Genomic DNA, 19,233 nt, shown 5'->3' with positions numbered 1-19,233 from the left:
TTCGGATCCCTCTAATTAAAAGTCCGGAGGCATTACTTTTCAGCACACCCGCTGTCGATTTTTCAGGTGACGAAATATGACTTACATGAGAACATCTGTGAAGTCTGGACTCTAGGAGGCAGACACTAGAAAAACTGAAGCTGTAAGGGTGGGTTTGAATTGTGCCCGGATATCTCAGGTGGTTGTAACTTTGTCTGTGGGTGACAAGGGTTTGTATTCAAGGCCTGCCCCAAACAGAGTTTCAATCTGTCGGTAATTGCCACAACAATTTACACTGTCCTGTTCAGTGAAAGGTTCATTCTTGATTCAACTAAGCAAGTGGCAGTCTACATCGTGTCACCAGTGCCAATCTGTGTCTAACAACAGATTTGACCACTCAGTTACTGAATACGTCCCACAAGTCAACATTGACCACATATACAAAGTTCAGCTTCCATCACAAAATCTCACAAGAGATATCTATTGCACGGTACAGTCAGAAAAATTCAGAAGGTATACACCACTAAATTCTTAGGCCTCCACATAGCAGGGTTAGTCAGGAATATCATGTCCTCCAGGCCATTAAAAATTTGTCATCAGCTACTTTTGCCTTTAGGACAGTCTCATGTATTGATGACATTAGTGTCACAAAGTTCACTCTGTTATGTGCTATGGAATTATCTTCTGGGGCAGTTCACTCACATCAAAGATAATGTTCTCGTGCTGTGTGACAATCCCTTGCAAGATGAAACCACTGAAATCTCCCTTGATCACAATAAAAGTAAAGAGACTGATTTCCATTGTAGTTTTGAAAATGTAACCCAGGTACAGAAAGATTGACATTATTCCATTATTATATTATTTAATTCATTGCTAAACATCAGAAGCGTACATCAGAGTAGTGCAAAGTGGCTCACCATGCATTACTCTGAGCCTACAGGCTTTTCCAGTTTGGCCTGCCGTACTCAATGCGGCCATCTTCCAGCCTATGGCTCTGGGGTGCCTCAGCCCTCCACCATCAGCTGCACTGGGATCAACCACAGTTGATTGCACTGGGTGGGCTGCATCAAGAGCAATGCTAAGTAGATGTACCGCACTACTGAGGTGGCAAACCGACACTCACATGCTGAACATTACTATGTGGCATATACAGGCCATTGCCACTTCCTATCACTGAGAGTTATTTAATAAAATTTGACATTGCCAGATGGGAGCATGCAACCTATTTGAAATGCTGTTTTATTCACAAATGTCTTAATCACATTTGTTAGATATACTTTAAGTGACCACAATGAACTTGTATACACAATATTTTTCTGGTGATCTTCTGAAGAATTAAGTAGTTTTTTTCCTGTTTGTCTTCCATTTTGCATATATCTCCAGCCGTCTGTCGTCAACATTTGCCCACAAAGCAAAACTTCTTTTCTTTCGCTGGTAGTGGGCTTATGTGGAATTTGGTGAGAAAATTATCTCTTCATGGCTATTACATGCCTCTTTCACCACCTGATCAGAAATACAAAAAAGCCTTTTAATATATTGTTTTACAAATCAGCACCAATGTGAGCCCTACTATGAATATGAATGTCTGTTGAGAATAAAAACAAATGTTCTGTTAAAATTAAAGTTTTCCGAGCATGTCTTTTTGTGATTAACTATCACTGATGAAATCAAAATTTCAGCCGTGGGTTCTTCTTCTGAGTCTATTTGGTTTAATCAGTGATAGTTATTTATGAACAATGTGGAACCATACCCAGTAAACTGTCATGTTAATTAACTCGTGCTGCAAAAGCCTATACAATTGTAAATGATGTGTTGTTGAAAATATTTAAACTGTTTCATTGAATTTCAGTGCTCCAATAAGGTCATTCACAGATTCCATGGTACGATCTGATGAAGTATTCCCATATATTTGGCTACTATTTGGGCAAGAGAACATGAAATCTGAGCCTGTGAGGCTTATGTTAGATAATGTTATTAATCTTGGTTTTGCCTGGCTTCTTTGTCTTACCTCTGCCATGACTTCACGTCTCCTTTCTTCAGATATCAGTTTTAGGTGATGAAATAGTTGGCCAGAGAAAAGTTGCTAGCTTATGGTGCTTCTGAAAAATTTATCTTTCCTCTAAATGTGAGGCATTTACATAAAAGTTGTGCTTGTGAGGCTCTTCTTTTCTGAGACACCTGACCTGAGTGCTGTTACAATGTTACCTTTCATGGCAACAGAAGGTGCAGTCTAGGTGATTTGTTCAACTCCAGTTTCTCCATTTCTAATTCATTGAACACCACCTTGAAAGACAGCAAAAAATCTCACATTTTAAAAGGCCTGCCATAAATTAAATACTAACGTACAAGAATTACAGTAAAGGAAAAGCATAGATACTATAAGAAGAGAATTTAGTGTGCTGATCAATTCCATCAATTAAAGTTACTTCTCCCTTTTCAGTGAGCTTTTCACTAAATACCAAATATTGGGAGAAGCTTGTGGCACAACTTGACCAGAAGAAGGGATCGGTTGGTAGGACATGTTCTGAGGCATCAAGGGATCACCAATTTAGTATTGGAGGGCAGCGTGGAGGGTAAAAATCATAGGGGGAGACCAAGAGATGAATACACTAAGCAGATTCAGAAGGATGTAGGTTGCAGTAGGTACTGGGAGATGAAGAACCTTGCACAGGATAGAGTAGCATGGAGAGCTGCATCAAACCAGTCTCAGGACTGAAGACCACAACAACAACAACAGAGTGTAACATAGACAATCACATATTCCAGCAAATATTGTTGGACTGTTCCAGTGTTGGATCAAGAGCATTGAGAAGGCCACTTTTATTTGTCTGAATGAAAAATTCTTTCACCATAGGCAAAAGAGTGTGAACTTGTGGACAATTGATGTATATATACTCTGCATAAAAAGCATTTTGTATGATGTATTTAGCATATAGCAGGATCAATTAAATTATGAGTGATGACAAAGTGTTGCGACAGTGTTCGCACCTTCTTTGCTCTTAAAGGAATGTCTTTCAAAGCAATATTGTGGATACCAAAAGACATAAATGTTGACTCAGGAATTCTCTTTGAATGTTAACATCCATGTTTGGCTCATCTGGGATCTGGGTCATAAAGAAAACATGGGATCTGGGGGTCCAGTCAACAACATAAGAGACAGTACATGTTAGATAATGGTTCCTTCTTGCACTGTAAGTCCACTTATCTGTAGATGCTGAGAATTCACTCTTGTTATATAAGTAGGAACAGGACAATTTGTGAAAATGGTAATGTGAAAAAAAAACACAAAACTGGCAGTTTTCAGTGAAATAACATGAAATTACCAATTTTTACAAAATTGACAAAAACATCAAATTTGCCAGAAAAAAAACCATTGAATCAGGCAAAAAAAGGAACACCAAATCTGGCAAGAAAAGTAAAACCAAATCCGACAAAAACAACACCTAATTGGGCAAGGATTAATATTGAATTTGGCAAAATATAAAGCTGAATTTGATTAAAACCAACAAAATTGCAAAGAAAAACCAGAATCTGAAAAAAAATAACACTGGAAGTGGGGGTGGGGAGAGACAAAAATGGATATTTGAAAACAAAAAGGGCAAAAGTGACAAAGTACCAGCAAATTCAGTAAAAAAATAGTGAAATTGGCAAAGAAATCAGCACAAATCTGGAGCAAAAAGGTAGCAGTGAATCTGGGGCGAAAAAAGTAGCATGGAAATTGGCAAAAAAAGCACCAGTTTTCGCAAAAAATATTACTGAATTTGGCAAAAAAATTAAAACTTTTCTCCTGACCCTAAATATAAGCAGTTACGTCAGGCATAATTATACCTCGTAGCCCTCTACCACTTTCTGCCACCCAACATCCAGGCTGGTAATTAGTGGAATTATTCATCGAAGATCGATAAGTGATACTTACATCAACAGTATAAATACCGGCATTAGGGAACAGTGCAACAGACTCGGTGCAGTATTCAGTGACCCAAACAAATTCTTAAACTGCAAGTGTCTGGGAAAAGACGGCATGCACTTGAATAGATTAGGCACTGTGAACCTTAGTAAAATGTTCATAGGCGTGTGTAAAGTCCTAAGAAGCAAGGGAAACTAATCATTGTGATAGGAAAAGCAAAAATGATCTATTGATGCACTGGAGTATAAATGGCTTAGGGGCAGAACTACCAAATCGTAAATTCTCAAAAATCGGCAAACTAAAAATTCTGCTTCCAGAATCCGTAAATATTAAAATAATCTGCCTAAATGAATTCTGGTTAACAGAAGATGGTATAAAAGTACTAAATAGTATTAATAATTTTAAGGTAGCTGCTAGCTTTTGTAGAATAAGCAAATCTCGTGGAGGCTCCTGCATTCTTGTCAATTCTTCCATAAGTTATACAGTAAGAGATAGTTTTAATTATTTAAATGAAGAGAGCGTTTTTGAAAGTTGCTCTGTAGAACTAAGAGATCTGAATACACTGGTTATAGCAATCTACAGAATTCCTGGATGTGTGGTAACAAAAGTGTTTTTAACCAAATTCGAATGCCTCCTGGAAAAACTCCAGAAAGAAAGTAAGAAAAAGTTGTTATAGCAGCAGACATTCAACTTAAATGTCTTAGTTGAAAGCAATGATTCCACAAAATTTCGTGACTTAATTCAGAAATCTGGTTTCAAGCTAAATTTTTCTGAAGGCACTAGGGAAAACAGCAGATCAGTGACCTGCATTGATAATATTATTACTAACTACAAATTTTGCAGTGGAAATAAGCACAAATACTGCTTGGATTTGGGTATTTCAGATCACTCAGCTCTGTTTATTGAGCTCCCAAAAGCAAATAACCTAAAGCCTCCAGAAGTGTGCATAAAAAGGAATCTCAGTAAAAGTAAAATGGATTTATTCCACAGTAAATTCAGTATAATAAGCTGGCCTGTAGACTACAATAGTTCAAGCTCGATAAACTATGACAAATTCTTAAATTGTTTCGTAGAGGTATGTAATGAATCATTTCCTCATAGATAATAAGCAAAAGAATTTTAATGTTAAACTCAAATGGATTACAACAGGAATAAAAATCTCTAGTGCCAGAAAGAGAGAGCTCCACAATGAGTTAAAATCAAACAGAAATCCAGATTTTGTTATTTATGTCAAACAGTATAAAGCTGTATTTAGGAAAGTTGTAGCGGCAGCTAAAAAAATGGCAAATAATAAATTCATATGAGAACACAGAAATAAGACAAAAGCAGTGTGGTCAGTTGTTCAGTCTGAACTAGGAGCCAAAGTAAAAATTCATGAGATTTTTAAAATTAGACATGAAAATGAAATTATAGTAAACCCTGTTCAGATGTCAAGTTGTTTCAATGAATTCTTCCTAAATGTAGTAAGATCGGATGTGGATATGACATTCTATCAGGGCATCACAAATTTGGAAAACAGCCAGAACACATCTTTTAAACAATTTGAAAAAAATAACCCAAAGGGATGTGGAAAAGGAAATATTGTCTCCAAAAAACAAAACCTCACATGGGTGGGATGAAATAACATCATCTGTAATCAAGTATGCGTACGATATTATTTCCCAACCACTGTCAACTATTATAAATCAATCTTATGAACAGGGATGCTTTCCAGAGGTATTGAAATATGGTGAGATCAAACCTCTATTCAAGAAAGGATCGACAGAAGATATGGGGAATTACCGCCCTCTCTCTCTCTTGCCGGTCTTCTCTAAAGTGTTTGAAAAGATTGCAGCAAAACAAATTAATAACTTTCTTACTGTAAATGATATAATTTTTAAAAACAAGTTCGGATTCCAACAGGGTAAAAGCACTGTGAATGCTATAAATGAGTTTATCCAAAAAATATGCTTCACGTTAGATAAAGGTAGAAAGGTCACAGGTATATTCTGTGATCTGACTAAAGCTTTTGATTCAGTGAACCATGCATTACTCCTCCACAAATTACAGATGTATGGAATCAGAGACACTGCTTTAAAATGGTTTAGCACATACCTGTCAGGTAGGAAACAAAGAGTAATTTTAACTTCAAATGGAACCAATTATTCATCAGACTGGAAAACAGTTCCCTAAGGAGTCCCACAAGGTTCGATATTGGGTACCTATCTGTTTCTTTTTTATGTAAATGACCTACCACTTGCTATTGATGTTGATTCAGTCTTATTTGCTGATGATACATCAGTTCTAATTAAAAATGAGGTATCTGAAAATATTCCAGAAAAAGCCAAAAATACTTTAGAAAAACTTGAATCTTGGTTCTATCAAAATGGACTAAAACTAAATGTAACTAAAACCAAAATGATGCAATTTGAAGCCAAATCAGTAGAAAGGAGTGAAATAAAGATAACTTGCAATGATCAGGATATCACAGAAGCAAACCACGTGAAGTTCTTAGGCCTAAATCTTGACCAAAATTTAAATTGGAAGGTACACATAGATTACGTAGCAAATAAACTGAACAACTTTTAGCATTTGCAATGTGTATTTTGTCAGGTGCCACAAACATGGATACCAGAAAGATAGTTTATCACTGCTACTTTGAGTCAGTTATTCGTTATGGCATAATCTTCTGGGGAAATTCAGCAAATGTCACTAGGCTCCTAGTATTACAAAAGAAAGTAATTAGAAACATGTGTGTTGCAAAAAAAAAAAAAAACGGGAATCCTGTCGACCACTGTTAAAAAATTTAAAAGTACTGTCCATCCCCTCACTTTACATATATGAGATGGTGGTGTTCCTATATAGAAATAAACATACACTAGACAATTTCCGTTTTGACCACAACTACAGCACTCGCCACAGAGATAACTTCAAACTTCCAACACATCGTTTAAAACTTTATGCCCAAATGCCAGAGTATATGCAGTTAAAAATTTTCAATAAAATAAAAGCAGTAATATATTTAAAATGGAGATTGGTTGACTGAAAAGATTGCTCTTTACTCTCCTGGTGGAAAAGTGTTGTTATTCTGTCGATGAATTCATTGAGGACAGCTTCACAATCTGAACACAGGGATTGTATTACATTTATTATTTTATGTACATGTGTAGCTGTAACTTAGAAATGTAAAATATAATGTAAACTTTTGTATTTCTCTTAAAAAAGTGAAAAAAGTTTCTTTTGTAAACCTTGACATGTCTCCTGTACATCAAATCAAATGATTTGAAAATTGTATGTAATGAGATGAATAAACCACATATCACATATCACAGTCCTGCATGGTTCACAGGAGAGCTTCTGTAACGTTTGGAAGGTAGGAGACGAGGTACTGGTGGAAGTAAAGCTATGAGGATGGGGCGTGAATCCTGCTTGGGTAGCTCAGTTGGTAGAGCACTTGCCCGTGGAAGGCAAAGGTCTCGAGTTCAAGTCTCAGTCTGGCACATAGTTTTAACCTGCCAGGAAGTGTCAGGTTTTCCATTATTATACAACAGCCTGCCTACAGTGAAGATGACCATTCATCACATACCTGAGCCACTGAGTGGTCAGCGTGTAACAAGCTTGAAAGCATTGCAGAGGTTTTGGTCAATGTTCTTCTCAAGAGCTAATTGACACAGAACACTCCAACACATGTAACTGTGCTTTGTGTTAGGAGGAGGACATTGTTCAAAATCTCACTGACATTTTTGCTCTTTTGATGTGTGCTTTCATTCACTCAATTCCTCATCTATATTTTTATTCCTTGCATAATTAGTATTGCACCCAGAACTTTGAAGTATCAGATTGACATCAGTGAGTTTTTTGGTGTGCAGTTCAGTGCACCTTTCCATTCACACTTCCCCAAAAATGACTAGAACATTTGATTGCTTCAAGGATCTCCAATAAAATTACAGCTCTATACAGAGGAGAGCCATTTCTCGTGTATAAAAAATATGCAATGTAACAGGTTCTGGGGCTTTCCTAAATGCAAGAACTTTAGTTGCCTCTTGAACCAAGAGTTACTTGTATCTGTGGTTGCCGTTTTATGTTCGTATGACTTAGGAGCCCCCTCCCCCTCACCCCTCCCCTTAACCATGGATGTTGGACCTTGCTGTGGTGGGGTGGCTTGTGTGCCTCAACAATACAGATATCCAAACTGTAAGTGCAACCACAGTGGAGGGTTATTAATGGAGAGGCCAACTAAGCATGTAATTCCTGAAGAAGGGCTGCCACCTTACCAGTAGTTGCAGGGGCAATAGTCTACACCAGTGATTTTGTTTTGAAAAAAGTTTTGTTTGAAAAAACTGCAGGCCATATGCAGCCTGAATTAAGTGTTCGTGTGACTCACAATTTTCAGCTGTATTCTATAACACACACCCTGTAACTAACAGCCGAAGCCAAAGAAGTCGTCTAACGTGTAGATCTTATTTAGAGAGTAGTTTTCCTGCTCAGGAACAAACAGGAATACTTACAGAGACAGTAATATTTTAAGACATTCTTAATTTTTGTCATTTGTGATTGTGTCTTATATTGCATAATGCATTTAAATTTAAGCACAGGTACTGTTATCATCCATTCATGCGGACAACACAAGAACACTGTATCAGGCAATTGTGGTGTCACAATTTTGTGGTCACTAAGTGTGGTAGCAGTCTAAATCAAAGAGATGTTGACACGACTTAACGAGCACTACTTTCGGACAGGCAGCCAACTTGTCGCGCCTTTAATATAGTTAGTATATTGTGGGCTCATAACATACTATATTATATATTACCAAATAATAATAATAATATCGGTAGATATGTGGCCTGAGGTGTTGCCCCATATTGTCAGTATTGGCTATTGAGCAAAAAAGTTTGACAATCACTGGTCTAGGTGATTGGCTGATCTGGCATTCTAACAATCGCCAAATGGCTTTGCTATGCTGGTACTGTGAACAGCTTATAGCAAGGAGAGACAACAGGTGCTGATTTTCCTTAAGGCATGAAGCTTTTCTGTGATGATGGCATCTTCTTGGAGAAAATATCTTCGAGGTAAAAAATCTGCCATTCAGATCTCCAGGTGGGGGATACTCAGGAGGATGTAGTCATCAGGAAAAACAAAACTGGCATTCTATACATAAGAGTGTGGAATTTTAGATCCCATACTCAGATAGGTTGGTTAGAGAATTTGAAAAGGGAAACGGATAGCTGGGAGTTAGACATAATGGAAGATAGTGAAGTTCAGTGGCAGGATGAACAGGCCTTCTATTTGGGTGAGTGGAGGGTTCTAAATTCAGAATCCAAAAGGCGGTAATACAGGAGTAGATCCAATAATGAATAAGCAAATAGGAATGTGGGTAAAATCCTATGGACAACTTAGTGAATGCATGCACACACGTACAAAAACTCAAAAAGTTTTTTTAGGCATTCACAAATGTTTGATATGTGCCCCTTTAGTGATTCGGCAGACATCAAGCCTATAATCAAGTTCCTCCCACACTCGGCGCAGCATGTCCCCATCAATGAGTTCGAAAGTATCGTTGATGCGAGCTCGCAGTTCTGGCACGTTTCTTGGTAGAGGAGGTTTAAACACTGAATCTTTCACATAACCCCACAGAAAGAAATCGCATGGGGTTAAGTCGGGAGAGCGTGGAGGCCATGACATGAATTGCTGATCATGATCTCCACCACAACTGATCCATCGGTTTTCCAATCTCCTGTTTAAGAAATGCCGAACATCATGATGGAAGTGCGGTGGAGCACCATCCTGTTGAAAGATGAAGTCGGCGCTGTCAGTCTCCAGTTGTGGCATGAGCCAATTTTCCAGCATGTCCAGATACACGTGTCCTGTAACGTTTTTTTTCACAGAAGAAAAAGGGGCCGTAAACTTTAAACCGTGAGATTGCACAAAACAAGTTAACTTTTGGTGAATTGCGAATTTGCTGCATGAATGCATGAGGATTCATTACCGCCCAGAGTCGCACATTGTGTCTGTTCACTTCACCATTAAGAAAAAATGTTGCTTCATCACTGAAAACAAGTTTCGCACTGAACGCATCCTCTTCCATGAGCTGCTGCAACCGCGCCGAAAATTCAAAGCGTTTGACTTTGTCATCGGGTGTCAGGGCTTGTAGCAATTGTAAACGGTAAGGCTTCTGCTTTAGCCTTTTCCGTAAGATTTTCCAAACCGTCGGCTGTGGTACGTTTAGCTCCCTGCTTGCTTTATTCGTCGACTTCCGCGGGCTATGCGTGAAACTTGCCCACACGCGTTCAACCGTTTCTTCACTCACTGCAGGCCGACCCGTTGATTTCCCCTTACAGAGGCATCCAGAAGCTTTAAACTGCGCATACCATTGCCGAATGGAGTTAGCAGTTGGTGGATCTTTGTTGAACTTCGTCCTGAAGTGTCGTTGCACTGTTATGACTGACTGATGTGAGTGCATTTCAAGCACGACATACGCTTTCTCGGCTCCTGTCGCCATTTTGTCTCACTGCGCTCTCGAGCACTCTGGCGGCAGAAACCTGAAGTGCGGCTTCAGCCGAACAAAACTTTATGAGTTTTTCTACGTATCTGTAGTGTTTCGTGACCATATGTCAATGATTGGAGCTACAGTGAATTTATGAAATCGCTTCAATCATTTGTAATAGCCCTGTACAAGTTTATATGGCAACTAGCTCTGAAGATGGTGAAGAGTTTGAAAGAATGCATTATGAGGTAAAAGAAGTAATTCAGATAGTTAAGGAAAAGTAAAATTTAATTGTGGTGGGAAAATGGAAACATTTCTGGGCACAGATGTGAACTCTAACCATCATTTTTGGTTATCTACTGTAGAGTAAAAGTTAATAAATTGCAAAAAAAAAAAAAAGTGGGAAATTAGTGGAGAGCTGGATAATTTGAAGGAGCCAGAGGTTCTTGAGAGTTTCAATGGGAACATTAGGCAGTGATTGAGTTAAACTTGGGAAAGGAGTATAGTAGAAGAAGAATAGGTAGCTCTGAAAGATGAAGTAGTGAAGGCAACACAGGATTAAATATGTGAAAAGCCAAGGCCTAGTAGATATCCTTGGATATCACAGGAGATACAGTAGTTGATGAAATGAGATAATACAAAATGAAGCAGCTGAAATCGAATACAAATGTTTAAAAATGAGATTGAGAGTAAGCACAAAATGGGTAAGCAGGAATGGCTAGAGGGAAAATGCAAGGATATAGAAGCATGCATAACTATGGAAGAATAGATGCCACATATCTTTGGAGAAAAGAGAGGCAGCTGTATGAATAGCGAGAGGTCATATGGCGACCCAGTACTAAGCGAAGAAAGGCAAGGTGGAAGGAACGTATAAGAGGGCCTATACAAAGGAAATGAATTTGAAGTCAGTGTTATTGAAAAGGAAATGGAAGTAGATGGAGATGAGATAGGAGATACGGTATTGCAAGAATAATTTGGCCAAGCAGGGAAAGACATAAGTCGGAACAAGGCACCTAGAGTAGACAGCATTCCCTCAGAACTGCTGATATCATTGGAAGAATCAGTCATGACAAAACTATTCCACCTGGTGTGCAAGATGTACAAGACAGGCAAAATTCTCTCAGACTTCAAGAAGGATGTAATAACTCCACCTCTAAAGACGCAGTTGCTGACAGGCTTGAATCTTACTAATAATGGCTGCAAAATGTGACATGAATTATGGGAAAACAGAAGCTGACTCTGGGAAAAATCAGTTTGGGTTCTACAAAAATGTAGGAACAGTCTTATCTTAGAAAAAAGGTTAAAGAAAGGCAAACCTAAGTTCATAGCATTTGTAGGCGTAAAGAAAGCTTTTGGCAGTGTTGACTTAAATACATTCTTTGAAATCTGTAGGGGGGGGGTGGGGGGGGGAGGGAAGGCGATTTAGTGTTTAACATCCTGTTGACTTCAATTTCATTAGGACAAAGCACACGCTTGGGTTAGGGAAGGATGGAGAAGAATACTGGCCATGCCATTTCAAAGTAACCATCCTGTCATTTGCCTGAAATGATTTTAAGTAAATCACGGAAAGTATAAAACAGGATGGCCAGACATAGATTTGAACCATTGTCATCCTGATTGCAAGTCTAATGTGTTAACCACTGCACTGTCTCACTTGGTTTTAAGAGTCAAAGAACATGATAGGGATGCTGTAGTTGAGAAGGGAGTGAGATGGATTTGCAGCTATCCCTGATGTTATTGAAACTTCTTAGAACTTTCTTTGACATTTTTACAGAAGAGAAAATGCCCGCCCTCCCCCAAGGCCTTTGAATCTTTTATGTGTAGCTGATCTTACATGTGGCTTGGCTTTGTTCAGCTTTTGAAACTTCCTTACATATTAAAACTGTGCATGTGTTCGTCTCAAACCTGGACATTTATGTTTTCTACATTTTCATTTTACTGACTGAGCAATCCAGGAATTCTTCAAGGCCCAGCAAGTGACAGCTTCAGTATGTCAGTATCTCCTTCCTAGTTACTGAACCCCACAGAGGCTCTCTTGTGTACATTGTTGGACTAGCATCAAATGAGAAAGGATATGACAGGAAATGGCTTTACAACCATCTATTGGATTGTTTCCAGAATGTGCTATTTACTTTGAGCAGGGTGTGTCACGAATTCTCTCTACTTTGATCGTAACTTTACTGTTGTCTCTGTCACTGGTACTAAATGTGTCATCCTCAGTCTCTGATTACAAATTGATATGTTTGCCTGTTGTTAAAGATGATGGGGAAATTTGTACGTAAAATTTTGCAAAGTTTCTCAGAAGTGTTGGTCATTGCGGTACCTTATGCAAGTGTCTGCTAGAAACTAGCAGTTACTGATTTTTTTGGCAAAACTTTCACATCTATTTGCATCTGAATTAGTTCACAGTCTGGATTGATGTTTATCTCACTCCAGATTACTGTGGTTTTTACTTTCCATTCTAAGCATGGGAATTATAACTACTAGTAAATGAGAGTAAGTTTAGAAATTTACTCAAGAGTTAAGCAGTTAACTGCTACTATGTTTTTATTTTCCCATCTAATCTGCAAGAGTGTGAATTCGCCTGCACATTTTAAATAAGCAGACTACTCATTTCTCTGGTACAGTGACACATGTGTGCTCATCAGACATGTGGAGAAGTATATATGCATCCTGCTGGTGCAGTGTTTCTGCACACTCCCATAGGCAGCACTACAGCATCTTCCCCTACATCTGGCCTGGTGTCATTCCTACTCCCCACCCTCTTCTGTACCCCCACTGCCTACCACAGCTGAGACAACTTCTCACCATATTGGAGACAGAGTGCCCAGAGATGACAGTTGCTGTGTGTGTGTGTGTGTGTTTTCATCTGATGAAGGACCTGGTCTGATAACTGAATAATATCCAACAGTATACTTTTAAATGTGTCTGTCTGATACTTAGTCTCTCCTCTTTGTGGTGAGTACAATCTATCCTAATGCATATAGACACCACATGTACTCTGCTATCAGAGTAGCTGCTTTTTATATGTGATGCAAACCTAATATACTCAGCAGCGGCTGTATAACTGACCATCCAAATGCAGGTGGAAAAACTCTGCATTGAATATCAACACAAAACTGGTGGAACCAATGATTTAAGCCATTATATTTTTAAGGTGGTCTTCTACATTAAAAACTAGTTAACAAAATAAACTAATACTTCAGAACCTTCACAACTGTGTGCTTTTCATTTATGGTTATGTGTGTTTTTCATTTATGGCTATGAAATTACTCTACCAAGCAGTGATTGAAGAAGCATCATAAGGTGTAGGCTTTTAATTAATGATGGATGAAAGAATCAGTTGACATGAACTGCCATTATTTTCTCCCTTTTTTTCCCTCCAGAAAGTAGCATGCTCTGTCAGTGATGCTGTTTTGTTACATAATGCTTCTTTGGTTGTTGCTACATAGTTGTCTTGCAGTAGCCTAATTTTTATTTATTTATTTGCTTGTCATAATACACAATACAGGAATTATGACTGAGGAATCACAGTCATGTCAATTGTGGAGATGTGGCATATATTTTTTCCTCTGTAATTGCAATTGTTATTACAGTATTCTCATCTTTGGTGTTTCTAGGTACGTAGTGTGGCTGCACCAGAGTTATGTGTTGATACAAATTTTGTTGGAACTGAAAAACCATTTGGTTTGAAGGAATGTGTGAAAGATCGGAAAAATGCCAAAGGACAGCAGGTATGTGCATTTTTTTTTTTCCTTTCGAATAGTATAGTGCTCAAAGAGAGTTTTGTTTAAAAGTAAGGAGATATAAATTTCTGCCGATACAACAAAATGTAGGATAGTCCTTTGAGAATAAGCACCAAATGTATTTGTTGTTTGGAATCAGCTATGCAGAGAAGCTACACTCAGTTAGGGAATTGACACTAGAAATTTTGTCATTGCTGAGTAACATCCTTCTTTAAGAGGAAGCCCCATCATCATTCCAGAAAATATTAAGACTAGCAGAGAGAGGCAGTAGAACTTTTGGTGGGGAATCAGTGTTATACGTCCAAAAAGGGGTCTGGAGAGCTTACGAGGATATTTTATACATCTACATCTATATTCTGCAAATCACTTTATGGTGTGTAGTGGAGAGTTCATCATGTACCACTGTCACATCCCCCTTTCATTCCCCAGTTGTGACTGGCATGTGGGAAGAGCAACTGTTAGTATGCCTTTATGTGAGCTAAAATTTACCTTCATGACACATATATGGGAGAAAGCAAAATATTTGCCAACTCTTCAGTGAAAGCATGCACTCAGAATTTTAACAGTTATCCACAATGCCTCTCTTGTCACATCTGCTATGAGTGTCTCCTTCATGCTTTTGTCCTAACTAAGTGGACTCATATGAAGCAAGTTACTTTTCTTTGGATCTTCTCTATTTTCCATATCAGCCTCACTTGGTGAGAGTTCTAGACTCAGGAGGAGTGCTCAAGTATCACGAAAACTGAATAAAGTCCAAGGGCCTGATGGCATCTGGAACCTTTTAACCATAATGCAGTGTAGATCCCTTGAACAAAGAACTGTGCCCAGTAGTTGCAAGAAAGCACAAAGTAGCAGAAGTAATACATAAAGTTACCATTCATATTCATTTACAACCCTCTATTGTAGAATCTGAGAACATACTGTGAGCACAAAAAAAAAAAAAAAAAAAAAAAAATTTCGGGCAGCAAGATTGACCCAGTAGTTCTTGACATCTGAAAACCACATGACTTGGTACCACACGAACACTTATCAGTGAAAGTACAGTTGTATGGGGGTATTGAATGAAATTCATGGCTGGATATAGGATTTCTTGGGATGTAAGGTGCAGCAAATAATCTTGGATAGAGAGTTATTGACAGATGTGGAAGTAACTTAAGGCATGACCTAGGGAATTATGTTGGGGGGCCTTTGCTGCTTATGTTATATGTTGAATGATGTGGTAGACAATATTAATAGTAACATCAGACTTTTGCAGTTGCAGTTATCTGTAATGAAGTAGTATCGGAGAAATTCATGCTTATGTCTATTCAGATCATGATAAGTTTTGTTTAAATGTTCAGATTTATATAATTGTGCACTTCAGAAAATGTGGAAATGTAGTATCCTATGACTACAATGCCAGTGGTTCACTATTGTTATCTGCCAGCTCATTCAAATATCTGGGTGTAACAATTTTGGAAATACAGTATGAAATGAAATTATCACATAGCCTCAATCATAGGTAAAGCAGTAGACTTTGGTTGATTGATAGGTTATTGGGAGAAAGCAATGAGTGTACAAAGGAGGTTCAGGTTGCTTGTGTGACTCATCCTAGAGTATTGTTCAAGTCCATGGGATCCATACCGAATAGGACTAATGGGGGATATCAAATGTATGCAAAGAAGGACAGCATGAATGCTCACGTTTGTTTGACCCCACAGTAAAGTGCTGAAACATGTGAACTGACAAACAACAATTATAAAAAAGGATAGGTTGCTATTCGCTGTAAAGATGACATGTTCAGTTGCTGACAGCCACAAAGAAAAGATTGTTACCCACTGAGCTTCCAGCCAAAGCCTTCTCCAGAGAAGAAAGGAAAGCACACACACACACACACACACACACACACACACACACACACACACACACAGATATTCACTCAAGCAGGCACACCTCACACTCACACGACCACTACCACTACCTCCAGCCCAGCCGCTAAGTCTAAACAGGTGACTGCTAGCTCTGGCTGCCTGGCTGCTCAGACTACGTCTGGCCTGAGCAGCTGGAGATAGCAATCATGTGTGTTTGAGATGTGCCTGCTGGAGTGAATGTATGTGTGTGTGTGTGTGTGTGTGTGTGTGTGTGTGTGTGTGTGTTTTCCTTTCGTCTCTGAAGAAGTGTTTGGCTGCAAGCTCAGTGTGTAGCAGACTTTTCAGTGTGCCTCTCTGCAGCACGACATGTCGTCTTTGCAGTTAGTAGCAGTCAGTCCTTTTCATAATCATTGATATTCCTGGACTTCCCATTGTTTGAAGTGGCAAACATGTAAAGATCGAAACTAACTATCCCGTAAAAGCCCGCTTTCAAGAACCAGTCGTAAGTGAGGAAGCTAGGAATGTACTACAAGCCCTTACATATCTCTCGCATAAGGATGGTGAAAACTAGGTTAGTTTAATTACAGTGAACACAGAGGCACTGAAGCAGTCATTCTTCCCACCCTCCATATGCAAATGAAATGTGAAGAAATCCTGGTATACGGTACTGTGCGAAGTACCTTCTGCCATGCACTTCACAGTAGTTTACAGAGATAGACGTAGATGTAGAATGAGGTTTTTGTAAGTTATCTCCTTTATGGGGCGACTACAATTATTGAGAACTCTTTTAGTGAATATCAGTCTAACTATCTTCCCCATGGTGAGTTTAATGTGCTTGTTTTATTTTGTTAGTCAAGTTCCAGAAAGCTTGCAGTACATCATGTGAGAAATGTGGGAGTTGGATTTCACATGATTGATGTTTTTGGAATCCATGCTGGTTGGCATTGGGAAGGTCATTCTGTTAAAGATACCTCAAAGTTTGAGCTCAGAATATATCCTAAGATTCTACAACAAATCGATGTCAAGGATATTGGATAGCAGTTTTGTGGATTATTTTCTACTACTCTTTTTGTAGACAGGTGTGAGCTGTGATTTTTTCCAAGAACGGAACATAGTTTTTTGTTTGAGAGATCTACGATAGATTATACAGGGTGGTTATAATCAAAGTTAAACATTCAAACCACTATAGAAATAACACAACTGGTCAGAATGACATCAAATTGCAATCGAATATTATCGGAAAAGGGGGAAAACTTGTGGCAGAAGATAAATAAACAGTAGCAATAGATGGCATCATAATTTAATTGTGATAGACTTCAAATGACAAATGAATCATACAACAATGCCTAAGGTGTACTTTTGACGTTAATTAAACTGTACTACTCAGTGTGCATGGGTGTACAGGTGTGATACTGTTAGGTATGTAAGCCCATCCACCACATTGGATGGGAAAAATTGATTTTTAATTGTCCTGAGGCCAAAAACTGCATAGAAAGCATCAATCACATCAGTTTTTAATTGACCTGAGACCAAAAACTGCATAAAAAGCATCAATCAAAATCAAATCGGATTATTAATTTTCATGTGACTGGCACAAAACATGTTCAGCATGCTGTCCACCATTTTCTGCAACAAATTGAAATCGAGAAACAGCATATTCCGCAACTGATCGTGTTTCCAGGGTCACATTCAAAATGTGTTGCACAGTGCATGCCTTCAGTGCAGCTAAGTTTGCAATCAGAGTACTGAACACAACTTCTTTCAGATAGCCCCACAGCCAGAAGTCACATGGATTAAGATCAAGTGATTGGGATGGCCATGCTGTAGTGAAATAGCGGCTGATAATTCTAACATTTCCGAAATGGCGCTTTAGCAGCTGCTTAACTGGATTTGCAATGTGTGGAGGTGTGTCATCTTGCATAAAAATGATCCCATCCACACATCCATGCTGTTGGAGAGCTGGAATGATGTGGTTGCGCAAAAGACACTCATAGCGCTTACCAGTGACAATACAGGTAACAGGACCAGAAGCACCTGTGTCTTCGAAAAAATGTGGCCCAATGCTAAATGATGCCGTAAACTCGCACCACACAATGAACTTTTCAGAATCAAGGGGTACTGGTTGATTTGTGTGTGGATTTTCTATTGCCCATATTTGACAATTCTGTGTATTGACATATCCAGTTAGATGGAAGTGGGCTTTGTCTGTCCACAAAATATTCTACAGTCAATCATTGTCAATTTCCATGCAAGCAAGACATTATAAACCAAAGATCTCTCTTGCTGGCATGTCAATAGGAAGCAACTCGTGCACATGGGTAATTTTGAATGGATAGCAAAGAAGGATGTTTCGTAGGATGTTTCGTAGGATGTTACGCACCGTGCTCACAAGTATGTCCAGTGTTAGTGCAGTTCTCCATGCACTACATGTTTGCACACCACCACTTTTCTCCTCCTGCATTTTTGTGGCCACTGCTTCCACTGACATTGAATAAATTCGTTTCCTCGCTTAACAAGGTTGCGCACAAAAAGAACCCATCGTTTCAAATATTTGACTCATTTTCTCCAGACCGACAGCAGTCATCGGGCCTACACCTTTTTTCAAACCCTTCATTGTCCAAAACTTCTGCAGAGTGACGTGTGCACAGTCGTAATTCTTGTGATACAGCTTTACAAGCAGAGTGCGATCCTACATTGAGACAGTTTGGCGAACATCTCAGACACAAAGGATGAAAAGCCATGTACCTGGTGTGTTTATACCAACTTCAGTGAGTCGTGCACATGACAGGTGCTTTCATTTACATATTCTGACACATACAGCATCATCTATTGATAGATTTTCACACTGTTTTTCTTCTCCATACGTTTTCTCCCTTCTCCAATAATATTCTGTTGCAATTTGATGTCCTTCTGACCAGCGGTGTTATTTCTACAGCGTTTTGAATGTTTAGCTTTAATTATAATCACCGTGTAGTTAGAAGAGGGGCTAACTCAACTGGATATTCGTTATAGAATCTTCCGGTGATTGTGTCAGGCGTGGGAATTTTGTTCAGTTTTAATGATTTCAGGTCTTTCTCAACACCACTGACACTCATCCTTTTAGTGGTACGAGGATTAAATTGGGGCAGTTCTCCTGGGTTTTCCTTAGTAAAGGAGCATTTGAAAACAGTTAAGCATTTCAGCTTTTGCTTTGCTACCCTCAATTTCAGTTCCTGTTTGCTAGGGACTGGACACTAACTTCAGTGCCACTAACACAGTCTTTACATACAACCAAAATTTCTTTTGGTT

At 38.7% G+C, this 19,233-nt stretch overlaps 1 protein-coding gene across 1 annotated transcript in view; it reads left to right on the top strand.

Annotated features, from left to right (window-relative positions):
* Positions 1–19,233, top strand: part of LOC124804651 (N-acetylgalactosaminyltransferase 6) — a 170,342-nt gene that overhangs the window by 117,829 nt on the left and 33,280 nt on the right. The window contains exon 10 of the mRNA XM_047264875.1: positions 13,970–14,083. Coding sequence (XP_047120831.1) covers positions 13,970–14,083 — 114 coding nt within the window. The remainder of the gene's footprint in view (positions 1–13,969; positions 14,084–19,233) is intronic.

This window comes from Schistocerca piceifrons, chromosome 7 (genome assembly GCF_021461385.2).
Source record: "Schistocerca piceifrons isolate TAMUIC-IGC-003096 chromosome 7, iqSchPice1.1, whole genome shotgun sequence".
NCBI classification, from domain to species: domain Eukaryota; kingdom Metazoa; phylum Arthropoda; class Insecta; order Orthoptera; family Acrididae; genus Schistocerca; species Schistocerca piceifrons.
This window is presented reverse-complemented; position numbering and strand designations above follow the sequence as displayed.